This window comes from Lynx canadensis, chromosome B4, assembly GCF_007474595.2.
Source record: "Lynx canadensis isolate LIC74 chromosome B4, mLynCan4.pri.v2, whole genome shotgun sequence".
Lineage (NCBI taxonomy): Eukaryota > Metazoa > Chordata > Mammalia > Carnivora > Felidae > Lynx > Lynx canadensis.
In genome coordinates, this window is record NC_044309.1 from 63062077 (window position 1) to 63075141 (window position 13065).

General features: G+C 37.7%; 1 protein-coding gene across 3 annotated transcripts in view; it reads right to left on the reverse strand.

Annotated features, from left to right (window-relative positions):
* Nucleotides 1-4381: 4381 nt before the first annotated feature.
* SINHCAF (SIN3-HDAC complex associated factor) overlaps nt 4382-13065 on the reverse strand; it is a 32708-nt gene continuing 24024 nt past the window's right edge. For all 3 annotated transcript variants that reach the window (XM_030322108.2, XM_030322106.2, XM_030322107.2), the window contains exons 5-6: nt 9763-9913; nt 4382-6472 (exon numbers count right to left, since the gene is read on the reverse strand). In XM_030322108.2, the coding sequence (XP_030177968.1) occupies nt 6313-6472; nt 9763-9913 (311 nt within the window). In that variant the 3' untranslated portion in view covers nt 4382-6312. The remainder of the gene's footprint in view (nt 6473-9762; nt 9914-13065) is intronic.

The following is a 13065-nucleotide window of genomic DNA, read 5'->3' on the forward strand; positions in this document are numbered from 1 at the left end:
GGACTTAAGGATTGCATGACTTCTCAAGTGTAAGGAACTATTTAGGATATTTAATAGGGCCTTGGGACATAGGTGCTCAATGAATACTTGAAAGTTTGTTTGAAAAGTCTCCAGGCACCTGGGTGGCTCAGCTGGTTAGGCATCCGACTCTTGGTTTTGGCTCAGGTCATGATCTCACAATTCTGTGGGTTCGAGCCCGTGTGGTGCTTTGTGCTGGTGGCACGGAGCTTGCTTGGGATTCTCTCTCCCTCTCTCTGTCCCTCCCCAACTAGCGCTTCTCCATCTCTCAAAAATAAACTTAAAAAAAATTTTTTTTTTAAGTCTCACAGTACAGGGGTGCCTGGGTGGCTCAGTTGATTGATTAAGGTCAAGGTTTCTACTCAGGTCATGCATGACTTCATGGCTCGTGTGGTTGAGCCCCACATGGGGCTCTCTGCTGTCCGCACAGAGCCCACTTTGAATCCCGTCTTCCCTCTCTCTCTGCTCCTTTCCCACTAGTGACACGTACTTTCTCAGAAATAAACACTGAATAAAAAACTCACAGTACCACCCCACAGACTGCTCATTTACAAAAGGAAAAAAAATGTACATTAAAATGGAAAAATCTGGCAGTCATCTTCTTAACCAAATGATCAATCTTAGCATCACCAAACAGTGCCAAGTTAACACTGTGTACATCTTCATGACACAGTAAGAGATAACCACACAGCCTGTTATACTCCTACCAAAAAGTATAACCCAAATCTACAAAAAAGTCAGAAAAATATCCAGGATATGGGGCATTGTAAAATGGACTTGGACATTTCAAAAAGTTCAATGTCGTGGTGGGGGGCGGGGGGAACGCAGAGGACTTAGCAGATTCAAATGTATACAAAAACCTCATTGGCTAGATCCTGGATGAGGAAAAAGTTTAATAAGATATTCTGGAACAACAGGGGCAATTTATCTCCTACAAATCTATGTTAGAGGTTATTCATTTATTGTTAATTGTCTCCGGTGGAGCAATGGCATTGTGGCTTCATGTATAAAATTCTTATTCCAAGGAGATGAATACAGGAGATGAATAAGTATACAGGGAGGAAGTGCCGTTTTGTCACAACTTACTTTCAAATGATTCAGCAAGACAAATTAGATAAAATACATGTGGTAAAATGTTAACAACTGGTGGATCTAGGGAGAGGCTATACTCTTGTACTGCCCTTTCAAGTTTAAATATATTTAAAATTCTTGATATTCATCAAGACCAATAGCATAAACTCAACTCTATGAACGACTTCTGAAACTACAAAATTATAACCAATAAATATGTATTGTGCTCCTGTTATGTATTTATTCCTGGTGCCTTCCACAACCTCACACCCTTTCTACATACCATAACCATCTCCTGGTTCCATTTACCACTCCTCCCCCTCAACCTTTCAGACCTAAAGTTGGTAACAGCACCATTACCAGTCCCAGTGCAACCGGGCCTGAGAACTGCATTCCCCCCTGGGGTTTCCTTACCCTGTGCACATAGTTTTGTAAAGTCCCTTTACTAAAGTTTCCTTAAATTATCCAATTGCAGTAAGTCATCTATTTCCTGCCAGCACCCTGATTGATAAAAAGCTCTGGAGATAGACTTGGAAGATGCCTGCATATTTTACATAGTGCATGGGATTGTAGGAATGGAGATGGTCTGGGAAGAGGGCCGAAGATGACCCTGGCCAATTGAGCATCTGAGGTAGGAGAATGTAGAAGCTGTAGTTATTGACCAAGAATGTTTCAAAAAAGAACGTGTCCATTAAATCAAGTGCTGTTGAGAGGCTGGATGAAAAAAATGAGGGCTTTGGAGAATTCCCCATGGGAAAGCCATCAGTGATCCCTGGAGTGGTGGGGACAGAACCAACAATGGAGTGGATTATAAAGCAGTTGTAGGTAAAGAATACACCTGTTACCTTAAAGGTGGGGAGGGATGCATAATTGTTCAGGCTCCTATTTTAATCATACCAATTACTTGCTGAGTAATCTTGAGATTTTTGAGACTTAATTTTTGATATTTAAAACAACCACTCCTTGTATGGAAATAAATTTCATATTAAAAAAAAAATACTCTTGGGGCACCTGGGTGGCTCAGTCAGTTAAGCACTTGACTCTCAGTTTCAGCTCAGGTCACGATCTCACGGTTTTGTGAGTTCGAGCCCCACGTCAGGCTCTGTGCTGACAGTGTGCAGCCTGCTTGGGATTGATTCTCTCTCTCTTCCTCTCTCCCTGCCCCTCCCTCACTCATGATGTCTCTCTCAAAATGAGTAAATAAACTTAAAAAAAATTTTTTTTAAAAACCACCACTCTTTCTTGTCATTACAAAAATGCAGAAGCAAAAACCATGGATAATGTTAAAGCTAGTAAGCTGTTAAGTATAGAGAACTAAAGTTCTACAATGGAGTAAATGATTTTTCCCCTTTCAAGCACTGAGACAAAAGGACAGGCTTTGCCAAAATCTCTTCAGTTCTCTAAACTGAAAGATTAGGCTCTTTCAGACTAAAGCCTGCAACTATGTATGTCCAAGACTCCCTAACCCAGCATACAGTAACAAGCAGTTTCTAACCAGGGTGCAAGATATCTGAAACCTAAAGCATTCTCATGATCACAATGAGTAACCAAACTCCACAGCTCGAGAAACTGTTAGAACCCTCAGATCCCTTTGAGAACATGAGTCTGTGAAATTATCTTTGATCCAATTTGGCTTTTTCCCCCTTTCCCAGTTCACTGAACATCACACAAAATGACTGCCAGAAGTACCACAATGCTAAATCTGGAGCATTAGGAAGCTGTCATAGGGACGATGGATCAAGAGGCTCCCTGGGTACCTTCCATTCTTCACTGCAGAGCAAGCAGTTAGCTTTGGACACCTTCATTTATTTTTAGAATATCCAGTTGTTTCACTAAACTGCCTGAAGACTATTTTCTACACAAAAAGACAGTGTATTAATAGGCACAACATCAAAATTAAGAAACAAAACTTGAACAACTGATTCAGACAGTTAACAGCTAACCTCTCAGCCAGGGTAAAACTTGCCTCCCATTTTCATCCTTCAAGAGAGCAAGGTGACCACCTCCAAATGCAGGTTAAGACAGCAGAGACGGGAGCCGATTCAGACAGCAAAGGCTTTGGAATCAGGAAAGTTGATTTTATTTAAGTTACATGACCTTCTTGCACCTTTACTTACTCACCTGTGAACAGGTTTGTGTTTTTTCTAACTTTGCAAAGTTGTTTAAACAACGTTTAAAAGTGCCTGACCCACCGTAGGGGAACTTTTTTTTTTTTTTTTGTACTTGCTACAGAAAGCACTTGTAATGTAGGGCAAAGAGGCCCAATTTCAAGTTAGAAAAGAAAATGAGGTGCTGTGGCAGGCAACACTCTAAGATGTCCCTCATGGGCCCCACACCCCACCTCATGGTGTTCATTGTGTAACCCTCTTCATTAGAATGTGGGAAGGACCTGAGGACACTCCGACTCACCAGCAAACTGGCTCTGGAGACCTGCTGGCTCCATGCACCAAGCGGCCAAGTCAGGAGAACCCAGGTGGTAATGAGCCAAGGGGCCCTACAGCCAATAAGGAATCTGAACTCTCCATCCTAAAGCCACAGGACACAGATGCTGCTGACAACCTGAGTTTAACTTCAGGGTAACTTGGTAACTTCACCGTTAATTAAATTAGGTACTGGCAAATCATCTGCAAGATCCCAAAGCAAATTTAAGCCCTAACGATAGTACAGAAAGTTTGGCCCACGGGATCCACTTTTCCCAACTAATAAGCAATCTGTTTTTAAAACTTTGATATGGATTACATACATCCCTTTAGATTCCTCATAATTCTATAAAGTAAATAATTCTGGAAAGTAAATGATTTTACAGAAGTTTGGAGGCTCACAAATGCAAAGAGACTCAAATGGCTAATAAAGGGGCAAAGCCAGACATCAGAGACCAGGTCTGACCCCAATGCCCAAATCCAGCTTTCCCTATAACCAATTTTTATAATTTCTTTAAAGTCTCAATGACGATTCCCACTATGCCCATAGACAGTAATAATAAAACCACAACACAGACCTTAAAACACTGGAAACATTTAAAAAGTAATAAAATTAAGTTAAAATAAAATAGAAACAAAATCAACCAACCGTTGAAGAGACTTTATCCTTCATTGTTAAAATCATCTTATCTACTAGGTCAATTATTGGGCATGTCAATTAAAACGTCTTTTATTTTAAAGTATCTCTCGGTAAAGAGGCCTTTTTCTCTCAGGGCTTGTTATAATATGAAAGGGTTAAAACTGCGTATCTGTGAAGGTCAAAAACATTCTTACCTAAGAACACCTTTTCAACAAAGCCACAAAACATCTTCTTTTATTTTCTAGTAAGACTAAATTTATTCAATACCCTAGTAAAAGTTTTGATTATAAGTATCCAACAGTATAAAAAGTACAAAACAGATTTGTAGATTTCTAATATATTAATACAAAGTGCATGACTACATACAGTACATCCTACAGGCAAAGAGGTGGAAGGGGAAAAAGAAGGCTGTGGTTGAGGTCTAGTAATAAATAAATAAATACAGAAGTAGAGATGATCCATATTATAGTATATTCTACCACCAATACTGTAGCCAAAATGTACAAAAAAAAAAAAAAAAACCATTTCGAAACAACAGGAGGAAGATGATAATGGCTGGGACTCTTGTAATTCACCTCAGAGGCTGTGGGAGAGCCAACCCAACTCACGGTGTAATCTGTGCACATAGTGGCTTGTAGTTTTTGCCATAAGGAAGAAATATAAAATTTTAAGTTTAGATTAAGAATTATAAAACTATATGGTGCCCGTAAAAAGTGGCTCACTCCTTACTGTTATTTATACTAATTTTTAAAATCCAGTTTTAAAAATAAGCACTGAGTCATGTTATTATAAGGTAGGCAAATGATCCTCCCTAATTATGAGAAGTCTGAACCGGTGATAGGTTATTCCTGAACGTTTAAAAAAGAGGCAATGACAGTACTTTGGTTTGGGTTCAAGTAAAAAGGCTTCAAATGAAGATTTTGGAATCGAAGAGCTCCGTGTTCAGGATGCATCATCTAACATCTCAGTGTTCACAAAGCCTGACTAAAAGAAGTCAAACCTAAACCAGCCCACTCAGCATTAACACACACCTCTTTTCTTTTAGAATTTTACTTTAATATAGAGTGGAAAAAAAACAAAAACAAAAAAAAAACCCCAAACCCTAATAGGTTAAAACCAGTCAAACAACCACTCTACACAGACAAAACCTTCACAAAGGTCAACTGAAGTAATCCAGAGCTAAAACTGAATTGCGCAGATTTTCAATGAAGTCACCAGTCATGTAACACAAACAAAAGTCAATTATTTACACACTAAGCAAGCCCTCTAAGAAATGTGCCCCAAGAAGCATTAACCTTTGTTTTTTTGTGTGTGCCATCCTGAAGACTTGGACATTTTTAAAGATAATTTAACATTTTTAATAGAATGTGATCTCTACCATGCGGTAATGCTTTGGTTCTCTTCATTTAGGATTGCTCATCCTAAAACTTGACATTTCCCCAGAGGAGCTTTGATTCTGCTTTAGAAGTTTCAATATAGATTAAAATCTTTATCAAAAATGAATATGGAGGGAGGTGACAGAGGATGCAACATATACACTCAAGTTACCTCTCTGTATGTTTAGAAACTACTCCTTCAAGGCATTTGCACCAGAGAGCTTAGTCTGTCCTGCTTAATATTCAGTAGTACAGGTTTGAATCATCAGAACCTTGGCAAGACCTTAAATTATTAACAACTACCTCTTGGGGCAAGTCCACGTTACTGAGTTATGACAAATTTATTATCATGAAGGAAAACAAGTATAGCCAGCCATCTTAAAAATGCCCCAACCACTGCTTCTCAATATAGAAAGACTAAAACTACATATGTTTATCATACAACAAATCCCATCTCTGTCCCCTGAAATTCCCCTAGATTCATTCATTAGAAGGGGATTAAAAAAAAAAAAAAAGACTTAAAGAGCACTTTACAGCAGCATTCAGCTTTCCTATGAAATACTCAGCATCTTAAATATTATGTACACTTTTTTTCTTTTAGTAAGCTAGACACTGGCTTCAGAGTTTGTGGAACTGGAGGAGAAATAACAACCCATTCAAAACTATTCTAGAAAGTGTCTTTTGGCAGAATAGCAGGTATCCAAGTTAAAAATAGGAGGGTTTTGTTGCTTTGTTTTCTTTCCAAAATTTAAATCGTTTTTTTGTTCCCCTTCTACCTAAACCTCAGTCACCACTCCTGAGTGGAGATGGGCAGAGGCTCTGGCCCCTGCTCCTCCGGCTTCTCAGCAGCTGCTTTCTTATTGCTGCAGCAAGGCTTGAATAGATGTGTGTCAATGAGAACTTCTCCAAAACGGCCTTTATAGATAATCCCACAACATATTTTCTGTCTAAAAGAAAAAAATGGGAGAGGAATATATTAATAAGGTAGAAAACTAGCAATACAAGGAAACAAAAAAAAAAAAAGAAAAAATCTACATAATTATAACTAGTACAACATGATCAAAAGGTTCTACTTTTACAGTCTTAATCACATTCCAACTGAAAGGCTCCTAGAGAGACCCCAATTAACTGGGTAATGGGAATTACCCAGGTCCCTTAAATTCCACACTGGAACTTATCAAAGATTAAGGTGTGGGGATCATTCTGAGAGACAGCAGTTTCAGAGGCTGCTCCTGAAGTTGTAAACTGTTTCAAATATACAAATAGGCATTAAAAATGACTACCAAACACCCATGGATCACATACTCTAAGGGAATAATCATTTCCTGTGAAGTCCCCCTGTATGTTTCTCTCCAGTCCCATCCTGCCCAATCTCATTCACTCCAACTTCAATTTAAGCCTATCAGTGCCTTTTTTCTTTACACTTCACAGTTTTAAAACAAGTCTACATCTCTTCATATATTGCTCAACTATCTCCTATTTAAAAGAAACACATGGGGGCGCCTGGGTGGCGCAGTCGGTTAAGCGTCCGACTTCAGCCAGGTCACGATCTCGCGGTCCGTGAGTTCGAGCCCCGCATCGGGCTCTGGGCTGATGGCTCAGAGCCTGGAGCCTGTTTCCGATTCTGTATCTCCCTCTCTCTCTGCCCCTCCCCCGTTCATGCTCTGTCTCTCTCTGTCCCAAAAATAAAGAAACGTTGAAAAAAAAAAAAATAAAAATAAAAAAAAAATTAAAAAAAATAAATAAAAGAAACACATGTATGGAATCATACTCTACTGCTGCAATTTTCTCAACATTAATTGAGGTTCAAACCCATTGTCAAAGTTTTATTTCGTTTTGTGTATAGTATTCCACCATGTGAATTTATTCACACTCCTTTTGATGGGACTTTTGCTACCATAAACATGCTGTACACATCAATGTGCGTCTAACGTTTTTTTCTTCTAGGTTATGTGGCTGGTATATAGGAATTGAAACATGTTCATGTTTCTTCGAAAATGCCAATTATTTATTAATGCGGTTCCCTTCTATCCCTATTTACTAAAGGTTTTATTTTAAACCTTGAAGGAACATTCAAATATATCAAACATCTTCAAAGTACTGCTAAGATGACAGGCATTTTTTTCCTTCCTTTACAAACTGTCAGTGTGGCAAATTCTATCAGTTGACTTTTAACGTTTAAAGCAATCTTACACCCCTAGAATAAATCCAATCTGGTCATGATATACCCTTTTGGTATCAAAGTTATATATATTAGCCTCATAGAATGCTTAGGGCCTATGCCCTCTTTTATTCATAATCTGAAAACATTATGCAAGATCAGAATCATGTGTTTCTGGATTGTTTGGGAGAACGTGCCTAAGATGAGCCTGGGATTTTTGGAGAGAAGACTTTGGCCACTGAATCAACTTCTCTATTGTAACACTAAACAGGTTTTCTATTTTGTCTTGAGACAGTTTTGGAAAACTGTCTTCTTCTACTAATGTATCCACTTCATCTGTATGTTCAAATTTACTAGCATACAGTTGTTTTAATGTCCTACTGTCTTTTACATTTGTCTTAATTATAGATAAATCTCCCTGTTTTGTCTAAGGTGCTTATGAATATGATATCTCTTTTTATCTGCTTCATCTCTACTAATTTTTTTGGTCAGGTCTTTTTCAAGATCCAACTCTTAGCTTTACAGATCCTGTTCATTGCTTACCAGTTTTCTACTCCATTTATTTCTACTTGTATCTTTAGGACTTCATTGCTTTTATTTTTCTTTGTATTGGGCTTCATTATCTTTAAACTGAATGCTTATCATTTCACAAATTTTTAGTTTTTTCTTTTCTAAGCATTGAAAACATTAATTTTCCTCCAATTCTTTTTAATTTCATACCATGTTTTGATTTGTGGTATTTTTCAGTTATTTTTTTAGTTATAAAGATTTTCTAATTTTTATTCTACTGTCTTCTTGGACCCATGGTTTCTATTTCCATTTTGTTTTGCTAGGTATATTTTTAAGCATATTTTTACATTTTCTGCCCTTCCCTTCTTGACTCTGGAGGTATTCACTCTTTTTATTTAATTCTATGAGTGGGGACACAGTTACTCAAGTCCCAAAGTTATTCAACATATTTATATTTAACAAGGCAAAGGATGTTAGGATACCTTAACTCCTATCCCTTTTATTCCCTTGATTTATATGCTACTGTTTCGTAACTCTGTTTTTACCCCCACAACTATTATTATTTTAAGCAATTTGTTTAAATTTACCTAAATATTTGCTACTTTATCTATCCTTCTCAGAATTTTAATCTAGGATCTCTTTTTCTGCCTGTAGAACTTTGTTATTTAGGGTCGGTCTGATGACAACTTCTCAACCTTTTTCCTAGTCAAAGTCTTATGCCCTTGTTCATAAAAGGTAAGTTTGTTTAAGTAATCTCTACACCCAATGTGGGGATCAAACTCCATACCTCAAGATCAAGAGTCACATGCTCTTCCCACGAGCCAGCCAAGCACACACCCCCCAAAGGATATTTTTGCTACACATATATATATAATTCTAGGTTGAGAGTTACTACCTCTTGGCCCACTGAAGATATTAATCTATTATTTTTTGGCTTCCTTTGTCCACACTGAGAACTCAGCTTTTAGTGCTGTTCCTTTGAAAATAGTCTTTATTTTCTCACTGTTAAAGAACTATTTTGTCTTTCATGTTCCATAGTTTCATATAATCATCTATGCGTGAATTCTATCATAAAATAAATGCTTATTATCTCACTTTTAATTTGTTAGTCTTCTCGAATCTGTGAAATAGAAAAGAAAATCCTTAGCTGTTTTTCTCTTTCCAAATCTACTACCTCTTTTCGACTTTGGGGTTCCACATTAACTTAGCATTTGGTCTGGTCTCTGATTATTCCTTACTAATTTGCTCACTTATCAATGCTACTTTTAAAGACTTAAAAATATGTATTTCTAGCTTTTACTTTTTTCAGTGAGAGTTGGTCAGAAAGAATACCCAGTCTACTCCATTACAGGAAACATACATTCCCTAACATGATTTTTATTTTAAATCAATTTTAATAGGAAAAGCACATAAATCACAGCTCTCGGCTCAATTCTTGCTTGTCCACCTCCAACCATGTGTGCTACCAGCTGTATGCCAAATGCCATTTAACTGCTAAGGAAGTGGGAAACCATCGCCTGTAATTAAGAAGGTTTGCTGGTTAGAGAGATATTTTGTTGCTTTTACCTTTTCCAGTACGTGAGATCTAAAAAGGAAAAAACTGGCGTTCTGTTAGAGCCAGAAGCCATCTCTGTATCTGAGCCATCGTCTGACTGGTTACTATAACAAGGAGACTGAGCTGGGGAGGCACTTGAGGTGGTACTGTGAGCATCAGAATCTGCAATAAAGAGGGAAAAAAAATTATAATTTAATTTCATTATATGTAACTAAGGCTCAGCATAAAAAACTGTGAGTTACTAGAAAGAAAAAAAGAATTTATTTTCTATTCACTACTGATATTTGAAGATATTTGTACAAGTGTTTCTAAAAAGAAAATGAGGCCGTAAGCTTCCAGGAAGATAGGAGTAGACATACCTTTCCCCATTCGTCCTGCTAATAAATAAGTACAACTAAAAACCCAGGATATTGCATATAAAACAAACCTAATGACTCTGAAAGTTGGCAACAGCTAGAGAGAGAGCTCGACCTAAGGAAGGACATGGTGGTGCGTTCTCTAGTTTTTATGGGTTTTCTTTTTTGCCTCATAAATCCAGTCTTCGAGCTAGAGAAGCCAGCAGTACAGAAATACTGATGGGTATAGACAAAAAAAAAAAAAAAAAAAAAAAAAAAAACAACAAAACCCTGCTCTCTAGTCAAAGGGGCAGAAAAGTGGCAGCCTAAGCAAGACAGGAAACTTTTATCAGAGTAATAATTTCATCAGAGTAATAATCACTCTACTCCAGCCAAACACCACAGAAAACAGAGGCTGCAATCCCACCCACTCCAGCAGAGGCCAAGTGGGGAGCCTAAGATTTCCATCCTCCTAAGACTATTACAAAGCACCAACACATCCACCAGGGTGTCAGAGGAAGCCTGTTGAGAAGTCAGGACTTTAGCCATGGCCCACCACAAATGAGTATCCCCACCATGTGGGAACTTCAACTCCCACCCCCATCCCACAGCAATGAGGAGCTCCTCCCACCTCAGGTGTCAATGAAGGTTAACTGGGGAACCTTTTAACACCACCACACAGTGACAAAGTGATGCCTCTGTCTCATTGCCCCTGATAAAAGGGTGTCCAAAAAAAGACAGTAAAACCAAAGTTTTAAAGAAGATCCATAACATAATTTTTAAAAATCCAAGTTTCAATTAAAAAAAAAAAAGTCCCTCAAATCTAGAACCAAAATCTCAAACTGAGTGAAAAGGGAAGTAGATGTTAACACCAAGAGGACAGAGTAACATCTCTTTGTTAGAATGATCTAACAAAGATTTTAACATAATCATGACAAAAATGCTTTAGTGAGCCATTATGAACATGCCTGAAACAAAATATTATCAGCGAATAGGTCTCAATGTATTTTTTTTAATATTTATTTTTTGAGAGAGCGAGCGAGCGAGCGCAGGAGAGCAGAGAGAGAGGGAGACATAGAATCTCCAGGCTCTGACCTGTCAGCACAGAGCCCAACACAGGGCTCGAACTCATGGACCGCGAGATCATGACCTGAGCTCAAGTCAGACGCTTAACCAACCGAGCCACCCAGGCCCCCCAAACACGTCTCAATTTAAAAAAATAAATAAAGTTATAAAGAAGAACCAAGTGGAACTGAAATTTGAGCTGCCAAAAAAAAAAAAGAAAAAAAATGCAATAAAAAGCTCAGTGGATGGAGCTCAACAGCAGAATGGAGGGGACAGAGGAAACAATCAATGAACTGGAAGAAAGAACAACAGAAATTACCCAACCTGAACAACACAGAGAAAACAAATGAATAGAGCCTTAGAGACCTCTGGGACTATGACAAAAAAAATCTACATTCGTGTCATTGCAGTCCTGGAATAAGAAAGAGGGCGGAGGTGAAAATATACTCAAGGAAATATAATGGCTGAAAACTTGCCAAATTTGGCAAGAGACAAACCTATAGAGAGATTCAAGAAGCTGAGCAAACCCCAAACAGGATATACTCAAAGAAATCAATGCCAAGACACATTGATAATTAAATTTCTGAAAACTAAAGATAAAGGAAAAAATCTTAAAAGCAACCAAAAACAACACCCTACCGATAAAGGGAAAACAACAGATCCTGATTTAATAAGGAATAAAGGCAATTCATCAGATACAAGCTAAACATTAAACATGATTTAGTACTTTTGCCCTTAGAAGACTCCATATAAATTTACTAGCCAGAAAATGAGTCTTTTGGTGGATGGTCACCATGCTCTAAGGCTATCAAACTGCTATTCTACAGTGACAGCAGTATCACAAATAGGGGTTGAGATTACCCCCCCCACACACACACACACACCACACCCGCCCCCAGGATAGGTGGATAGAGCAACCCTCCAATTCAAAGAAGCAATTAAGTATTTATTAAGTACTTATCTACTAGACCTCAAACCCCATGTCATACTCTACATGGGAAGAAATAGACCAAAGAAAACCTACGAATAGACCGTAGAATGCTTTGTATTAACAAAATTTTACATATAAAATCCTCAAGAATAGCAGGCTTTAAAGAATGTTGAACATTATTGGAATGTTTAAAAGGCTTCCCGAACAATTAGCAGCAGCAGCAGTCAGCTCTATGCTGGAGAAGAAAACTCACTATCCAAGGAAGTGCTTAATAGCTATGGAACATTTGAAGCAGCAGTTATTAGATCATTTTCTACCTATAAAAATGGCCATTTCTTATGGTTTAATCTAACACTTGAGACACTAGAATATAACTATATAAAAAGCAGTTAGGAAGAAAACTCTTCTGGAATGCAGGCCTGGAAATTCTTCAAAGAACCACAATTTTTAAGATTTTAAAAATTGTGGGATTTGAAAAGGCACAAAAGAGTAATTAGCTAAGCATGGGGTAGTGGAAGCAGAACACACTATGCACAGGAAGGGAATGGACTCAGCCCAAATATTCTTTGCCTAAAATAGGACCTCCAAAGACTCACTAGGGATTTTCAGCTTTATTCCATAGCAACAAGAATTCATTGTAGATTTTAGGAAGAATGACAAAAAGAAGAAACTAACATTTATACAGGAATTTGTTTTGTTTTACAAAATCTTTTTAGTTGATTATCCCCTTTTCTCGTATAAGAAAATTATGGTTCTATGTTAAGTTAAATTTCATGAACGGTAACTCAAATCCTGATCTTCAAGCTCTAGGTCTAATGCCTTTGCAGTACACCACCCAAAGGAAAGAATATCTCAGGAAAAAAGTCAGGTAAATGCAGGATGCAGGGAAGCAAATATATAACAAGAGACAGGGACACCATTTAGTGGGTGATGTATATAAAAATTGAAGTATATCAAAACTGTTGTGTTGCACACAGGTGCTA